The sequence below is a fragment of the Lepidochelys kempii genome, chromosome 28 (assembly GCF_965140265.1).
Source record: "Lepidochelys kempii isolate rLepKem1 chromosome 28, rLepKem1.hap2, whole genome shotgun sequence".
NCBI lineage: Eukaryota > Metazoa > Chordata > Testudines > Cheloniidae > Lepidochelys > Lepidochelys kempii.
In genome coordinates this window covers 597,151-615,435 of record NC_133283.1, presented here as the reverse complement: position 1 = coordinate 615,435, position 18,285 = coordinate 597,151, and the positions used below count along the sequence as shown (strand labels likewise).

General features: G+C 58.6%; 1 protein-coding gene across 3 annotated transcripts; it reads left to right on the top strand.

Moving 5' to 3' along the window:
* Positions 1-6,846: 6,846 nt before the first annotated feature.
* Positions 6,847-13,906, top strand: LOC140904156 (thialysine N-epsilon-acetyltransferase-like). Of its 3 annotated transcripts, none has more exons than XM_073326468.1 (6): positions 6,847-7,166; positions 7,478-7,529; positions 7,789-7,872; positions 8,249-8,347; positions 10,130-10,170; positions 11,933-13,906. In XM_073326468.1, exons 1-6 carry the CDS (start codon positions 7,104-7,106, stop codon positions 12,377-12,379), a joined length of 786 nt encoding a protein of 261 aa, XP_073182569.1. In that variant the 5' UTR covers positions 6,847-7,103; the 3' UTR covers positions 12,380-13,906. The 3 variants fall into 3 exon arrangements, with proteins under 3 accessions (XP_073182569.1, XP_073182571.1, XP_073182570.1); XM_073326470.1 differs by having other exon boundaries at positions 11,991-12,259; XM_073326469.1 differs by lacking the exons at positions 6,847-7,166; positions 7,478-7,529 and having other exon boundaries at positions 7,788-7,872; positions 8,289-8,347.
* Positions 13,907-18,285: the final 4,379 nt, after the last annotated feature.

Below are 18,285 nucleotides of genomic sequence, written 5' to 3'. Positions count from 1 at the left end.
TGGGTGAAGAGCCCCCATCTTGACCTTGGCCAGCTCTGGGCTTTGGCGGCCGCTCCCCACCTTGTGGCCCAGGTATGACACCTCTGCCATCCCCACCTTGCACCTTCCAGCTTTTACCCTCGGTCCTGCCTCCTTGGGGCAGCCCAGCCCTCTTCACTGGGGACACGTGTTCCTCCCAGGTCTGGCTAAAGACCCAGATGTCCTCAATGGACGCCAGGGCCAAGTTTTCCACCCCCGCGCCCCCCAGCTTGTCTAGAATCTCACCGGGGCCTAGGCCTGGGGTAGGCATCGGACACGGTGAGGGCATTAAGCTTCTGATAGTCCCCACAGAATCGGATCGACCCGTCTTTCTTGGGGACCAGCCCCACGGGTGAGGCCCATGGGCTGTTGAACAGCTGGATCACCTCGAAAGCCAGCATGACCTTGACCTCTCTCTCCAGGCTCTGGGCTGTTTTCCCAGTGACTCTGAACGGGGGACACCTGATGGGAGGATTGGCTCCCACTTCAGGGAAGAGATCCACCAGGGGGTCTTCCCCCTTCTCCTCCCAATCGTCCCTTATCAGGTCTGGGGGTCCCCTCACTCTCCTCCCATCCAGCAGCTCCAAAGGGAAGAACCTGGTGGATTCCTGGGGCACTTCCCCGTACCGAAGGTGGGGCAGGTCCTTGTCCCCGTCCTGCGGATAAATCCTCAGCATCATCAAACTCTCTCCACCAGCCCGTTGGACTGAGGGTGATCTGCAGAGGCCCAGCTGGGCCAGACCCCCCATTTCTCCCACCAGCCCCGGAGCAGGGCTGACAGGACAGTGGACCCCTGGTCTGTAAGGACCTCGCTGGGGACCCCCTGCCATGGTGTCTGCCTCGGTGGAGGACAGAGCCCCCACCTCTGGGTAGCGAGATCCATCACCATCAGGACGTATTTCCTGGCTGAGGGGCCCCACTGTGTCCACAGCCACCTTCTGGAAAGGGTCCTCTATGATGGGCAGGAGTCTCAAGGGGGCTTCACCTTTATCCCGGGACTTCGCCACCCTCAGGCCGGGGTTGCCGGACCCGCAGTCCGGCCAGGCTGCGTCACAGACTCCGGGCCAGTCAAAGTTCTCTGGATCCCCTGGTGTCCCGAGAGAGGGACATCATGGGCCAGGTACGACAGCCTGCGGGGGTACTTCTGGGGCACCATCAGCCGCCTCCTGATCCTCCACAGTTCTGCTTCCCCTTGGGGAGCCCCTTCCCGGTACAGGAACCCCTTCTCCCACGGGGATCTGTCCCTGCAGCCTTCCCCAAGGGGGTTTGCAGCCTGCGGCCAGCACGTTCCCTCAGCTTCTCCCCCCTGCCAGCCAGGTCATCTGCATTTTCACTGACCATTTCCATCTCAGCTCATTGGTTCCCTGGGTTCAAATTCAAACCCTCGGCCGTTACAGGAGCAGGGCCTGGATCCTGTCCCAAACAGACACAGTCATCCCCCAACAGGGTCTCACAGCCGATGTCCTGTAGAAGCCCAACAACCAGCCAGCCCAGCCCTCCTGGGTCTGCACAGGGATCTGGGCCCTAGGCAGGGCGAGGGGCTTCGTCCCTGGGACCGTCACCCAGCTCACCCAGCCCCTCAGCCTCTGAGGCTGCACCACCCAGGGGCCTGACACCAGTTCTCTCTGTCCCAGCATCTCGCCACCCCAGGAATGTCTCCCCATTGACCATCCCCTTCCGCTCCCACTGGAGGTCTGAGGGGCCTGGCCCCAGGAGACTCCACACAGACATATAGGCTGGGACCAGGAGTGGGAGCCTGTCCGCCTCCCCACCCATCGGGCTGACGGAGTCTATGGCCTTGGGACCCAGCAAGGGAGCTAGACACCGGGGCTTTTCCGCAGGGTCCCCCTGGTTCAAATCTCCAGCCTGCTCAAAGGCAGTGGGGTGGCATCCACATCCCCCCCCCCCCCGTCCTTAACTGGGGGCAGCAATTTAGTCTCGAGGTTCCCTGCGGAACTGGCCCCCCGGGGTCTATCCCCACTCACCCCTGGGGGGTCCCCTAGGCCTCTCCACCCCACCACCGCCAGTTCATGCTGCTGCTGCTTCTGCAGCTCTTTCTCGGGCTCTCACTGTCTCTCACGGTCCTCTTGCTCTCTCGGACTCAGCTCCCATCCCGTCCGTCTCCGATCCCCCGATGGGGAACCCGATCGTGAAGACCCTCGTCTGGTCGGGGACAGGAGTCTTGGGGATGCCTGGCCACCACTCCAGCTGCTCCCAGATCTTGTAGCCCCTTTTGGGGTCAGGAATCTGTCCCTTAGAGCGGTCATCCTCCTCCAGCTGCAGGATGAACTGTGCTTTGGTGAACTTTCCAACGCTCAACCCTTCCTTTCTGCACAGGGTTACAATGTCCTTCTTCAGGAGATGGTGACAGGCCCTCACTCCGCTCCTCCCAAGTTGCTGTGGACTCATAGGCCCGTGTGCCACGGTTCCCAGGGAGAACCCCTAGTGTGCCAGCCCTTCTCGAGGTCACCACCTCTTTGCCAGGGTTGAGCTGCAGACTCCTCCGCCCCTGAGACTGCTCATCGCAGTCCCCAGGGGGACCCCATTATTGCAACAGTCCTTCTCGCTGGCCACACACTCCCAGGGGTTAAACGTAGCTCCTTTGCCCCCTGAAACCGCCCCACTCCGAGCCTTCAGCACGCCTGGTCCTCATTAGCCCCCCTTCGTTTTACTGCTCCCCAGTTGCTTACTGCCGGATGCTCGGTCCATGGGGTGCAGTACATCCCACCGCTCGGCTGCCACCAGTTGTCACTGAGTCCCTGGGCGATGCTCTGGAACTGCTCCCAACAAAGCCAGGCAGGACCCTGGGGAAGTCTCCTCTCTCAGAGCAGCCTGTCTCCAGGGCAAGAAGCTCACCTGGCTTCCCCCTTCCTGGGTCTGACCTCAGAGCATTCAGCCTCCTCTGCCCCTCCGTGCGCTTCCCACAGTGAGTCTGCCCGGGCAGGGTCCTGGGGAAGCCAGAGGGTCCTGACCCCCTGTTGGGGGGCTTATTCCTTTACCCACTTACTTCCCTGGTCCTTCTCGCAAGATCAGAGAGCAACAATCCCCCAAGTCCAAAGGTGCAAACAATTCGATGTTTATTGGGGTGAACTTCCAGCAAGCATGATTCCAGTTTCCTTCCTTAGTGTCCCCCTTCCCAGCTCTGACACCATAGAGCCTTACACCTGTGTCCCTGTTCCCATTCCCCCCCTTAGCAAAACATGATTCCAATTTCCCCATTCCCTGTCCCCATTTCCCACCCCCCCCCCCACTTCCTGAATGACTGCAGACTGCATAGTAAAACTTGAGTTCTGCTTAGCTATACCTTAACCAGTCATTTTCCTGAAATTTAACTAACCAATTTAACTAACTAGCTCAGTGGTTTGAGCATTAGCCTGCTAAACCCAGGGTTGTGAGTTCAATCCTTGAGGGGGCCATTTAGGGATCTGGGGCAAAAATTGGGGATTGGTCCTGCATTGAGCAGGGGGTTGGACTGTCACGGAGTCCCCGGGCGATGCTCTGGAACTGCTCCCCATGAAGCCAGTCAGGACTCTGGGGTAGTCGCCTTTCTGTGAGCAGCCTGTCTGCAGGACACACAGCTCACCCGGCTTCCACCTTCCTGGGTCTGACCTCGGAGCATTCAGCATCCTCTGCCCCTCCGTGCGCTTCCCCCCAGCGAGTCCACTCAGGTGGGGCTCCTGGGGAAGCCAGAGGGTCCTGCCCCCCAACTCCACAGTCAGACGTGACTCTCCGCCAGCCAGTAAAACAGAAGGTTTATTAGACGACAGGAACATGGTCTAAAACAGAGCTTGCAGGTGCAGAGAACGGGACCCCTCAGCTGGGTCCATTTTGGGGGGCAGTGAGCCAGACAACCACGTCTGCCCTTCACTCCATGTCCCAGCCAGCCCCCAACTGAAACTCCCTCCAGCCCCTCCTCCTCTGGGCTTTGTTCCTTTCCCGGGCCAGGTGGTCACCTGATTCCTTTGTTCTCCAACCCTTTAGCTCTCACCTTGCAGGGGGGAAGGGCCCAGGCCATCAGTTGCCAGGAAACAGGGTGTCGGCCATTCTCTGTCTCCAGACCCCTGCACACACCTGCCCTCTAGGGCTCTGCAATGATCATACACCCTTATCCCACACCCTAGATACTTAAGAACTGCCTAGGGGAAACTGAGGCACCCCCACACTATTCAGAGGAAACATTAAGAAGAGTCCCACTTCATCACATGGACTAGATGACCTCCTGAGGTCCCTTCCAACCCTGATATTCTATGAATTGTAACGTGATTATGTAACCATAGAATCATAGAATATCAGGGTTGGAAGGGACCCCAGAAGGTCATCTAGTCCCACCCCCTGCTCAAAGCAGGACCAATCCCCAACTAAATCATCCCAGCCAGGGCTTTGTCAAGCCTGACCTTAAAAACTTCTAAGGAAGGAGATTCCACCACCTCCCTAGGTAACGCATTCCAGTGTTTCACCACCCTCCTCGTGAAAAAGTTTTTCCTAATATCCAACCTAAACCTCCCCCACTGCAACTTGAGACCATTACTCCTTGTTCTGTCATCTGCTACCATTGAGAACAGTCTAGAGCCATCCTCTTTGGAACCCCCTCTCAGGTAGTTGAAAGCAGCTATCAAATCCCCCCTCGTTCTTCTCTTCTGCAGGCTAAACAATCCCAGCTCCCTCAGCCTCTCCTCATAAGTCATGTGTTCCAGTCCCCTAATCATTTTTGTTGCCCTTCGCTGGACTCTCTCCAATTTATCCACATCCTTCTTGAAGTGTGGGGCCCAAAACTGGACACAGTACTCCAGATGAGGCCTCACCAATGTCGAACAGAGGGGAACGATCATGTCCCTCGACCTGCTGGCTATGCCCCTACTTATACATCCCAAAATGCCATTGGCCTTGGCAACAAGGGCACACTGCTGACTCATATCCAGCTTCTCATCCACTGTCACCCCTAGGTCCTTTTCTGCAGACCTGCTGCCGAGCCATTCGGTCCCTAGTCTGTAGCAGTGCATTGGATTCTTCCGTCCTAAGGGCAGGACCCTGCACTTATCCTTATTGAACCTCATCCGATTTCTTTTGGCCCAATCCTCCAATTTGTCTAGGTCCCTCTGTATCCTATCCCTCCCCTCCAGCTTATCTACCACTCCTCCCAGTTTAGTATCATCCGCAAATTTGCTGAGGGTGCAATCCACACCATCCTCCAGATCATTTATGAAGATATTGAACGAAACCGGCCCCAGGACCGACCCTTGGGGCACTCCGCTTGATACCGGCTGCCAACTAGACATGGAGCCATTGATCACTACCCGTTGAGCCCGACAATCTAGCCAACTTTCTACCCACCTTATAGTGCATTCATCCAGCCCATACTTCCTTAACTTGCTGATAAGAATACTGTGGGAAACCAATTATATCCTACCGCCTTAATTACTTTACACCCAGCAAAATTAATGATACAGCAGACAGGAACAATCACAGAACCAGACAGAGATGATGCCGACAAACAGTGGCAAAGTGGGAACTATAATGGCAAAACAATACCGAAGTGGGGATTTCGCATCCCAGCTATTGACAAGGGATTTCTTGGCAGGCAGGATGCTATCAAACTTAAGTTTCCTTTTACATCTTCGAGGCACTTTCCTTTCTCTGGAGGCGATGGGCATTATCAGGACAGGAGTGTATTCCTAACGGCCCAATAGCACCTTCTTTCAATGTGACTAGTTCGGGACGTGAGGAGGTGACCGGTCGCTTCCCAGCTTATGGCTGCCTCTGTTGCTTAGCCGAAGATCTTAGGGCCTCAGACTGTCACGGTAAGAGAAGGCCCTTACACCAGCAGACCGTGATTTTGATTCTTCCTTTTATACCCCTAACTAGCCAAGTGATAAGAACACGCCTAAATTCTTAGCGTACAGGCCTTCACCGACAGGCCTGAATAGCTATATCCGAACACCCCCCAACTCCGCAGTCAGACGGGACTCTCAGCCAGCCAGGAAAACAGAAGGTTTATTAGACGACAGGGACATGGTCTAAAACAGAGCTTGTAGGTGCAGAGAACGGGACCCCTCAGTCAGGTCCATCTTCGGGGGGCAGGGAGGCCAGAGCCCCATCTGGCCCTCCCTCCGTTTCCCCAGCCCGCTCTCCACCCCAGCTCTCTCCCGCCGTCTCCCCCGGCCAGGAGGCCACCTGATCCCTTTGTTCTCCAACCCCTTCAGTTGGCACCTTTGCAGAGGAGGGGGCCCGGGCCATCACTTGCCAGGAGACAGGGTGTCGGCCGTTCTCTGTGCAGACCCCTGCACACACCTGCCCTCTAGGGCTCTGTGACGATCATACACCCTTATCCCGCCACCTAGATACTTAAGAACTGCCTAGGGGAAACTGAGGCACCCACCCAGTCTTCAGAGAAACCATTAAGAACATTCCCACTTCGTCACAGGGGGGAGAGAGCAAAGCTGGTTCCATAAAGGGCCCTGCGAAACCCCACTCAAAACTGGGGAGAGAACCCAGGAGTCCTGGCTCCCAGCCCCCCCCCGCTCTAACCCACCAGCCTCCACTACCCACCCAGAGCGACAATGGTGTGTGTGTGTGGGGGGGGGGGGGCTGGGAGCCAGGACTCCTGGGTTCTCTCCCTGGCTCTGGGAGGGGAGTGAGGGCTGGTGGTTAGAACAGGGCGTGGCTGGGACTCCCCCACCCCAGTGGGAATTATCCACAGGCCGGAGGTAGCTCTCAGAGCTCTGATTCCCCGGTGGGGTGTGGGGGGGTGTTCCCTCGTTACCACCCCAGCTACCAGTGGCTTATCAGGACCCGGCGGCGGGGGGCGGAAATAAGGGGTTCACACGGGATCTTTCACCCATGGCACGGTGCCCAGCTCGCTTGTCTTCCCATCCTCCAGCGTGTGGTTTGATCCGAGCCGCCGGCTGCCCAGACTTGGGAATCCCCCCCACACCGCCCAGATCCAGCTCGGCAGCCAGATCCCGCCCAGCTGGGGAGCGGGCGGGGGGGAAGGGCGTGGACGGCTGTAAATCCCTGCGCTATATAGATCGCAGGTGGCAGGCTGGAAGGCCACACCCAGCCCCATCGCCCGCCGGCCCCGGGTGGCCATGGAGTGCGTCGTCCGCCCGGCCAAGAGCACCGACTGCGACCACGTCATGGGCATGATCCGCGTGAGCTGCCGTGGGGCAGGGGCGGGGGCTGCTGGGGTCATCAGGAAGCCGGGGTTCCCTTCCTGAGTGAGTTTGCCCCCCCCCGGAAATGTTCTGTGCCTCAGTTTCCACAGAGGCGGAGAACAGTCCGTGCTCTGTTAATGCATCAATGCCTTGCCGCATCTGTCCGTTCCTACATGGCTAATCTTATCTCTCCGTCCCCAGACAACACCCCACAGTCCATCTATCTAACCCCACAGTGTTGGGGTTTCCCCCACCTACCCTGAGTCTTGCTCGTTCCCGGGGTCTCTGACTCTGTTTGTTCCCCCCAGGAGATTGCGGAATATCATAACCTGCTGGACGAGGTGACAATCAACTCCCAGGGTGAGCCAGACAATGGGGGGCTGCGTGTGAGGAGGGGACACCCCCAAACTCAGCCTGATCCCCCCCACTCACTTTGACCTCCCAACCTTCCCTGGAAACCTCCCCCAAATTCACCCCTCTAGTCCCCTCCTGACCTTCCCCCCAAACTTCCCCCAAACACCCAGTTTTCCCCAACCCCTCTGACCCTCCCCATCCTTCCCACCACCCCCCCAAACTCCTCCCCACACCTGTTGTCTGTCTGCTCCATTTCTCCCTGTAGTGTTGAGGGCTGACGGGTTTGGAGGGGACCCCTTCTACCAATGTCTCGTAGCAGAACTGGCCCCGGAGCAAGAAGACAAGCAAGGTACGTAAATTCATAATCCTCGCTCCGGTGTCAATCAGGAGTCACTCTACTGGAGTGCACAGGACTGCTTCCCCTCTAGCTCACTCCGGTGTCAATCAGGAGTCACTCCAGTGGAGTCAATGGGGCCAATTCCCATCTCATTCACCCCGGGGTCAATCAAGAGTCACTCCATTGGAGCCAGCGATCTGGATCCTGAGCTAGTGTGAACCCAGAGTAGTTCTGACTCTGTGGCTTTATCCCCATCTTAAACCAGATCCAACCCCGCCTCTCGCTGGATCCGGACCTGGACCCCAGGTCCTGTGTGGTGCCCGCCTCCCCCAAGTCCATCCCTACCCCACAGTGGCTGGCCCCTGTTTGATCCCTCTCTCTCCCCCAGGTCGCCTAATCGGCTACGTCTTATTCTTCTTTGGCTACAGTGTGAACACAGGCCGTATTGTCTACTTGGAGAATCTATATGTGGTCTCTGAATTCAGAGGTAGGGTGCCGTGCTGCGTCCTTTGGGGAATGAGCCATGGCGGGGGAGAGGATGGGGAGCAGGGGGAGTGAGAGGCAAAATCAGCCCCAGTGTGACTCCAGTGGAATGACTCCTGATTGACTCCAGAGTGACTCCTGATTGACTCTGGAGTGGAGTGAACAGCAGGAATCAACTTTGCAGTCAAGAGAGAAGGAAGAATTTCAGCCGGTGAGTTTTGTAACTGTTTGTTCCAGAAGCCAGGATTGCTCAGCCAAGGGTCAAGGCCACCCGCTCAGGATGATGGCCCCAGAAGGCTCCACCCCGTCTGTTCAGATCATGGCGATAATCTGCACCGCCAAGTCTGTCAATGATTAAGAAGCCAGGCAACAGGGATGTGGAAAACAAAGCGGGGGCGGGGGGTGGGGTGGGGAAATATGACATCTCCCAGTTAAAGAAGTCTGGGCTGGATGAATGCACTATAAGGTGGGTAGAAAGTTGGCTAGATCATCGGGCTCAACGGGTAGTGATCAATGGCTCCATGTCTAGTTGGCAGCCGGTATCAAGTGGAGTGCCCCAAGGGTCGGTCCTGGGGCCGGTTTTGTTCAATATCTTCATAAATGATCTGGAGGATGGTGTGGATTGCACTCTCAGCGAGTTTGCAGAGGACACTAAACTGGGAGGAGAGGTAGATACGCTGGAGGGCAGGGATAGGATACAGAAGGACCTAGACAAATTGGAGGATTGGGCCAAAAGAAATCTGATGAGGTTCAATAAGGATAAGTGCAGGGTCCTGCACTTAGGACGGGAGAACCCAATGCACAGCTACAGACTAGGGACCGAATGGCTAGGCAGCAGTTCTGCGGAAAAGGACCTAGGGGTGACAGTGGACGAGAAGCTGGATATGAGTCAGCAGTGTGCCCTTGTTGCCAAGAAGGCCAATGGCATTTTGGGATGTATAAGTAGGGGCAGAGCGAGCAGATCGAGGGATGTGATCGTCCCCCTCTATTCGACATTGGTGAGGCCTCATCTGGAGTACTGTGTCCAGTTTTGGGCCCCACACTTCAAGAAGGATGTGGATAAATTGGAGAGAGTCCAGCGAAGGGCAACAAAAATGATTAGGGGGCTGGAACACATGACTTATGAGGAGAGGCTGAGGGAGCTGGGATTGTTTAGCCTGCAGAAGAGAAGAATGAGGGGGGATTTGATAGCTGCTTTCAACTACCTGAGAGGGGGTTCCAAAGAGGATGGTTCTAGACTGTTCTCAATGGTAGCAGATGACAGAACAAGGAGTAATGGTCTCACGTTGCAGTGGGGGAGGTCTAGGTTGGATATTAGGAAACACTATTTCACGAGGAGGATGGTGAAACACTGGAATGCGTTACCTAGGGAGGTGGTAGAATCTCCTTCCTTAGAGGTTTTTAAGGTCAGGCTTGACAAAGCCCTGCCTGGGATGATTTAGTTGGGATTCGTCCTGCTTTGAGCAGGGGGTTGGACGAGACACCTGCTGAGGTCTCTTCCAACCCAGATCTTCTATGATAGCTGTGTCCTCTTAATGTGAACTAACGCTGTCAATCTGGAGTCACTCCACTGTCATTTACAGGTCCAGTTTCCCTCTCGCTCAATCCAGAGTCAATCAGGAGTCACTCCGCGGGCGTTCACAGGGCTGGTTCCCCTCTCATTCACCCCGGTTTTGCGGGGGAAAGAAGGGGAGGAGACTATGGATGCTGATTGTGGGGGGGAGGGCAGTGCCCATCTGGACCCAAACGAGCTGTAACCCCCCTTTTCCGGGCTTTGGCTCCCTAGGCCGGGGGATCGGGAAGAAGCTGCTGAGTGAAATGGCTAAGGTAAGATTTTACCCCTCTCCCTCTGCCCCACCCCCCAGGTTCTCCCCCCAGCCAACCCCAATGAGGGGAGGGGATTGGCACACGGGATTTGGGCTGGAGTGTCAGGTGATCAGGCACAAACCCCGCCCCCTTCTCCTTCACCCCACCCCAGAGGGGGTGGGGCAGCCCCCCACTGGGGTCAGCAGCGGGCCCCGGGGGACATGCCCTCAAGGTGCCACTCTCAGTAAAGCTGGATTAGGGGAGGCTGGGATGGATTAATATGTCTGGATTGGGATTGAGGATAGGTTGGGGATAGATTAATCATTCTGGTTTGGGATTGAGAGTAGATTAGGGATAGATTAAGGAATCTGGATTGGTACTAGGGTAGAATGGGGTAGATTAAAGAGTCTGAATTGGGAGTATGGGTTGATTGGGAATAGATTAATCAATATGGATTGGGATTAGGGGTCGATTGGTGATAGATTAATCAGTCAGGGTTGGGATTAGGGGTAGATTGGGGATAGATTATACCATCTGGATTGGGATTAGGGGTTGAATGGGAATAGATTAAACACTCTGGATTGTGATAGACTGGGGATAGATTGAGGAGTCTGGATTAGGATTAGAGTCAGACCATGGATAGATTAAGCAGTCTGGATTGGTGTTAGGGGTAGATTTCGGATAGAACAAGAAGTCTGGTTTGGGATTTGGGCTAGGTAATGTCAGGTTAAATAAAATGGACTGAATTAGAATTGGGTTTACATTTAGATAAACACAGTCTGGATTAATATTAGGATGTGATTTGTTTTCTTGATTGGATTATGACTAGTTAGATAAAGGAACCCTGGGTTCGGAATATATTTATATAGCCGTGTCATGGACTCATGCCCACTCTTGGCCCCGTGCGGTCCCTGCGGGGGACCCCTTTCAGGGCGACGGCCCTTCTCGGGGCTCCACTCTCTCTCAGGGGTGCTCTCTCTCCGAGCCATAGCATGCCTTGTCTCTTGCTGTGGGCCACCCCAAGGAGTCCCCTCGCTCTGGACCCCCGGGGCCTCCACTCCCAGAGGGAATGGTGCCCCCCTGTTCTCTAGACCAGAGCGACTCCCAGCCACCGAAAAACAGGAGGGTTTATTGAGCACCCAGCTCGGGCCTAGCAACCCCCATCTCTAGGCTGTTGTCTGGAGGTCCCGGCAACCACATACCCTCTCTCACCACCTTGTTAAACTGAGGCGCTCCAAATATCCCCAATTTCATCACAAGCTGTAGGCGTGATTTGGATGACAGGGCTCAGTAAGAAACTAATCTGGATTGGTATAAGGGATAGAGAGTGGATTAAGAGGAGAGTGGATTAAGGCTAGTGTTATCTGGGGGAATCTGGATAAGGTGGAGAGGGTGGAATCTGGATTAGGGTTAGAGGTCAAGAAAGGATTAGGATTAGATGGTGGAATCTGGATTAGGGTAAGGAGACAATGAGTCTGGATTAGGATTAGAGGGCAGAATCAACTAGGACAGGTTGAGTGTAGGATTTGGGAAAACTGTATAAGGATTAGGGTTAGATTGGTATCTAGATTTGCATTAGGAAGGTCTGGATTAGGACTAGACAGGGCTGGATTAGGAGAAATCACCCATGCTGCTCTGTATCAGGATTAGATCAATGTGGATTAGGATTAGGAGGGACTGGTACATGAGAAACTTTACATTCTGGTCTGGATTAGGATTATCTGGGACCGGATTAGGTTGGTGGGATTAGTCCGTGCATGGATGCGCCTTCTCTCTGACCCAGAGCCAGCCCCCCAAGTCTCCTCCCCCATGCGGTGACCCGCCCCTATCCGTCGCGGCAGGCGGTGCTGGCCCGGGGCTGCAGCGAGATGAAGTTCACGGTGGCGGCGTGGAACAGCCAGGCCCTGGTGTGGTACCGGCACCTCGGGGCCCAGGACAAGACGGAGGCGAGCGACTGGCACTGCTTCGAGCTGGGGGCCGAGGCCCTGCGCAGGCTGGCAGGGGACGGACGGTGATTCGGGGCCATGGGGAGCCGGGCTGGGGCCACGGAGCTAAACCAGCCGGAGCCCTCCGGGCCCCATGGAGTCCTGCGTCTGCACCCCACAGCCCTCCATCCCTCCTTCCATCCCACACAGCCCTCCAGCCCTCCTTCCATCCCACACAGCCCTCCATCCCTCCTTCCATCCCACACAGCCCTCCTTCCATCCATCCCTCCTTCCATCCCCCATAGCCCTCCATCCCTCCTTCCATCCCACACAGCCCTCCATCCATCCAGCCCTCCTTCCATCCCCCATTGCCCTCCATCCCTCCTTCCATCCCCCATAGCCCTCCATCCATCCAGCCCTCCTTCCATCCCCCATAGCCCTCCATCCCTCCTTCCATCCCCCATAGCCCTCCATCCATCCAGCCCTCCTTCCATCCCCATAGCCCTCCATCCCTCCTTCCATCCCACACAGCCCTCCAGCCCTCCTTCCATCCCACACAGCCCTCCATCCCTCCTTCCATCCCCCATAGCCCTCCATCCATCCAGCCCTCCTTCCATCCCCCATAGCCCTCCATCCCTCCTTCCATCCCCCATAGCCCTCCATCCATCCAGCCCTCCTTCCATCCCACACAGCCCTCCATCCCTCCTTCCATCCCCCATAGCCCTCCAGCCCTCCTTCCATCCCCCATAGCCCTCCATCCATCCATCCCTCCTTCCGTCCCCCATAGCCCTCCGTCCCTCCTTCCATCCCCCATAGCCCTCCATCCATCCATCCCTCCTTCCGTCCCCCATAGCCCTCCATCCATCCATCCCTCCTTCCGTCCCCCATAGCCCTCCATCCATCCATCCCTCCTTCCATCCCACACAACCCTCCATCCATCCAGCCCTCCTTCCATCCCCCATAGCCCTCCATCCCTCCTTCCATCCACACAGCCCTCCATCCATCCAGCCCTCCTTCCATCCCACACAGCCATCCGTCCCTCCTTCCATCCCACACAGCCCTCCGTCCCTCCTTCCATCCACACAGCCCTCCATCCATCCATCCCTCCTTCCATCCCACACAGCCCTCCATCCCTCCTTCCATCCACACAGCCCTCCATCCCTCCTTCCATCCACACAGCCCTCCATCCATCCATCCCTCCTTCCATCCCCCATAGCCCTCCGTCCCTCCTTCCATCCACACAGCCCTCCATCCATCCAGCCCTCCTTCCATCCCACACAGCCCTCCATCCCTCCTTCCATCCACACAGCCCTCCATCCCTCCTTCCATCCACACAGCCCTCCATCCATCCATCCCTCCTTCCATCCCCCATAGCCCTCCATCCCTCCTTCCATCCACACAGCCCTCCATCCATCCAGCCCTCCTTCCATCCCACACAGCCATCCGTCCCTCCTTCCATCCCACACAGCCCTCCATCCCTCCTTCCATCCACACAGCCCTCCATCCATCCATCCCTCCTTCCATCCCCCATAGCCCTCCGTCCCTCCTTCCATCCACACAGCCCTCCATCCATCCAGCCCTCCTTCCATCCCACACAGCCCTCCAGCCCTCCTTCCATCCCTCCATTTCCCATAGCCCTCCAGCCATCCCTCCATCCCCCACAGCCCTCCTTCCATCCTTCCCCCCCTTAATCTCCCCCATCCCTCCCCAGTGCCCTCCATGTTCCCCCCACCCCCCGTGAGTCGAAGCTCTGGGTCCATACAGGCTTCACTCCTCACCAGGCCGGTGGGGCCGGACGACGCGGCTTGCGACCCCAATAAACATGCGCCAGACTGGGGCTGGGACGAAGGCGTCGTCTCTCACCACCTCGCGGACCCTGGACGGTGTGTGAACGCGGGGGGACGGGGGGGGACACAACGGTCACTCCCAGGAGTGCTGTCAGCTCCCCCTGTGAGTGATGGGGAATCTGAAACTAGCCACTAGCCCCCACTCCCCTCCCAGAGCCGGGGAGAGAACCCAGGAGTCCTGGCTCCCAGCCCCCCCCCTGCTCTAATCACCAGCCCCCACTCCCCTCCCAGAGCCAGGGAGAGAACCCAGGAGTCCTAGCTCCCAGTCCCCCCCCGCTCTAATCACCAGCCCCCACTCCCCTCCCAGAGCCAGGGAGAGAACCCAGGAGTCCTGGCTCCCAGTCCCCCCCCTGCTCTAATCACCAGCCCCCACTCCCCTCCCAGAGCCAGGGAGAGAACCCAGGAGTCCTAGCTCCCAGTCCCCGCCCCCTGCTCTAATCACCAGCCCCCACTCCCCTCCCAGAGCCAGGGAGAGAACCCAGGAGTCCTGGCTCCCAGTCCCCCCCCTGCTCTAATCACCAGCCCCCACTCCCCTCCCAGAGCCGGGGAGAGAACCCAGGAGTCCTAGCTCCCAGTCCCCCCCCCTGCTCTAATCACCAGCCCCCACTCCCCTCCCAGAGCCAGGGAGAGAACCCAGGAGTCCTAGCTCCCAGTCCCCCCCCTGCTCTAATCACCAGCCCCCACTCCCCTCCCAGAGCCGGGGAGAGAACCCAGGAGTCCTAGCTCCCAGTCCCCCCCCTGCTCTAATCACCAGCCCCCACTCCCCTCCCAGAGCCAGGGAGAGAACCCAGGAGTCCTGGCTCCCAGCCCCCCCCCACACACACACATTGTCACTGGTGTGACTCAGTCCCTGCAGGGATGGTGGCTGGGAGACCCATTAGCAGTGGCGGGGGGCGGGGGGGGGCAGGGGGGGCACAGTGTGAGCAGGTCACAGGCGCCAGCTCTGATCCATCATTGCTGGGTGAAGGGGGGGCCTTTCATCTCTCTCCTCTGCGTATCTTTCCTTTCTCCAGCTCCGGGGAGGGCCCCCTCTCCAGCCTATTGATTGGGGCCCCTACCCCACTCCCCTCCCAGAGCCGGGCAGAGAACCCAGGAGTCCGGGCTCCCAGCCCCTCCTGCTCTAACCCCCCCGACCCCACTCCCCTCCCGGAGCCGGGGAGAGAACCCAGGAGTCCGGGCTCCCGGCCCCTCCTGCTCTGACCCCCCCGACCCCACTCCCCTCCCAGAGCCGGGAGAGAACCCAGGAGTCCTGGTTCCCTGGGCCCCCCCCACTCTAACTCAACATCGTGGCAGGGGGGGTCTGTCTGCAGAGAATGGGGTAAATTGAAGGGTCCCTTGCTGGGAGTGGCCCCTCCCTTCTGTCCAGCCCCTGCCCCCTGAGTTAGGTTTAGGGGGTCCCGGGGGGGGGCGGACACTTCGGCCGAGACCCCCCACTCATGTCAGTGCGCAGATTCCTATCCTGTTTAGCTGCAGGCAGACTGTGGGGAGGGGGGACGGACGGACTGTGAGTTCATCACCCTGCCCCCCCCGAACCCCCCTGCTGGGAGAAATTAAGAAAAAACTCATCATGTTTAATCGTCAACAGCCGAAAGGTCGGGGGCGGGGCGGGGGGAGCCCCCAGCTGGGCCAAGGCCCGTTAACCCTCCCAGGGCCATAAAGAAGAGCGTTGAAAGGGGGGGCAGTGAGGGGACCACTCCCCACGGTGGGGGGGAAGAGAGTAAAGCTGGTTCTGTAAAGGTCCCCGCGAGATCCCACTCAAAGCCAGGGAGAGAACCCAGGAGTCCTGGCTCCCAGCCCCCCACTCTAGCTCCTAGATCCCACTCCCCTGGGAGTGGGATCTAGGAGCTAGAGTGGGGGGCTGGGAGCCAGGACTCCTGGGTTCTCTCCCCGGCTCTGGGAGGGGAAGGGGGCCTAGTGGTTAGAGCGGAGGGGAGTTGGGAGCCAGGACTCCTGGGTTCTCTCCCTGGCTCTGGGAGGAGAAGGGGGGCTAGTGGTTAGAGCGGAGGGGAGTTGGGAGCCAGGACTCCTGGGTTCTCTCCCCGGCTCCGGGAGGGGAGTGGGGGCTGGTGGGTTAGAGCCGGGGGCTGGGAGCCAGGACTCCTGGGTTCTCTCCCCGGCTCTGGGAGGAGAAGGGGGGCTAGTGGTTAGAGCGGAGGGGAGTTGGGAGCCAGGACTCCTGGGTTCTCTCCCCGGCTCTGGGAGGGGAAGGGGGGCTAGTGGTTAGAGCGGAGGGGAGTTGGGAGCCAGGACTCCTGGGTTCTCTCCCCGGCTCTGGGAGGGGAAGGGGGGCTAGTGGTTAGAGCGGAGGGGAGTTGGGAGCCAGGACTCCTGGGTTCTCTCCCCGGCTCTGGGAGGGGAAGGGGGGCTAGTGGTTAGAGCGGAGGGGAGTTGGGAGCCAGGACTCCTGGGTTCTCTCCCCGGCTCTGGGAGGGGAAGGGGGGCTAGTGGTTAGAGCGGAGGGGAGTTGGGAGCCAGGACTCCTGGGTTCTCTCCCCAGCTCTGGGAGGGGAAGCGGGGCTAGTGGTTGGAGCAGGGGGCCTGAGAGCCAGGACTCCTGGGTTCTCCTCGCAGCTCACCCTGGCGGGAACAGACAGGACCATAGAGACCGTGGGCGGAGGAAACACACAAATGGGTTTTATTGGGAATTGATCATGGCATAGCGGGACCCCCCTAAGCACCAAGGGAGGGGGCAGCAGAGCACCCCCCAGGGGGCGGGGCTGGGACCCCCAGGGGGCGGGGCTAGCAGGAGGTGAGGGTTTTCCAGTAGAAGCTCTTGCAGCCGGCTTTTCGCTCCCGGGGGGTCGCGGGGGGGTGATGCCAGCGGGGGGCCGCACCCTGGGGAGACAGCTCAGCGCGCAGGAGTCCGGAGACGGCTTTTAGCACCACGGCCCGGGACAGCGCCTGGGGGGAGGGGGAGGGAAGAGAGACCAAGAGTCACCCCGGCCCCACCCCACTCGCGGAGAGAACCCAGGAGTCCGGGATCCCAGCCCCCCCCGCTCTAACCACCAGCCCCCGCTCCCCTCCCAGAGCCAGGGAGAGAACCCAGAAGCCCTGGTTTACCCCCCATGCCTGGCTCTACCCCACTTCCCTCCCCTTCCTGTGACCCCTAAGTCTCCCTGAATTAATCTCTCTCCTGACTGGGGGTAACCAAAACAGCGCTCAGAGCCCCCCTGTTCTCAGATATGCAGACCCCAGCTCTATACCCAGGCCGAGTTCTGGGAGGGAGAAGAGAGCTAAAGGGGCTGGGTTGGGGGGCTCCTGGGAGAAATGGCAGGCAGGGGAGACTGCCCAGCCCACCCCCAGGACTCCCATCAGGGTCTACCCTGCTCAGGAAACGGGGTGTCCCCATCTGACCTCCCCTGCCTTGGGCATCAGCCTCCCTTCTTTAGGATCTCTGCCTTCAACACCCCATCCATGCCACCTCCCCCGTCTCTGTAGCCCTCCCAGGACACCCTCAATCTACACAGCACCCCCATCTCTGTAGCCCCTCAGGGCACCTCCCCAAACTCTGCAGCCCCCCCTGTCACCCCAGGGGACCCCAATTTCTGCACACACCCCTCTCTATGCAAAAAAATCTAACCACGCCCAATTTCTGCAGAGGACCCACGGCACCCCAAAACTCCCCCAGGGCACCCCTAAATTCTGGACAGCCCCCCCATACATCCAGGACACTTCCAACCCCCAATCTATGCAGCAGCACCCCAAAAGCCCCAGGGGTGCAACCCAAAACTCCCTCCAGGGCACCCCTAATTTCTGAACAGCCCCCCCATACACCCAGGACACTTCCAACCCCCAAACTCCCCAGGGGTGCACCCCCATTATGCAACACCCCTCACTTTCCCCAGGGCCCTGGAATTTCATCACAGCCCCCCATGACGTCTGAGGTGCCCCCCAGACTATGCAGTACCCCAACCCTGCAGAGCACCCCAATTTCTACACAGCAACAAAACTCCATCCCCCCAATCTATGCAGCACCTCCAAACTCCTTCGGGCCCCCCAATCTATACAGTACCCCAACCACCCTCCTGGAGCACCCTAAACTCTATATAGACCCCCAAGCTCTGCAGTACCCCCTAAACTCCAGCAAGAGTCCCCCCATCCCTCCTCAATCTCTGCAGGACCCCCCTAACTCCCCAATCCCTGCAGCTCCCCCAAATTCCCCCTTCCCTCCAGGGGCACTCTGACCATACCCTACCCCCCATCTCACCTGGCTCCCCAGGCGGGGAGCATGGAGCCGGGGGGCGCCGGCGGGCGCGGGGGTCCCAGGGCGCAGCGTGGAGCTGGCGAGGAGAAAGAGGAGGAAGAAAAGCGGGGACCCCATGGTGCCGAGGCTCGCCCCCAAAACCAGCTGCCTGACACCAAGC

What these genes read in the sequence shown, in the direction of transcription:
- LOC140904156 (XM_073326468.1), top strand. Translation starts at nt 7,104, where the DNA reads ATGGAGTGCGTCGTCCGCCCGGCCAAGAGCACCGACTGCGACCACGTC. An exon ending in GGTGACAATCAACTCCCAGG is followed by an intron (nt 7,530 to 7,788) that starts GTGAGCCAGACA and finishes TTCTCCCTGTAG; the next exon opens with TGTTGAGGGCTGACGGGTTT. An exon ending in TGTGGTCTCTGAATTCAGAG is followed by an intron (nt 8,348 to 10,129) that starts GTAGGGTGCCGT and finishes TTGGCTCCCTAG; the next exon opens with GCCGGGGGATCGGGAAGAAG.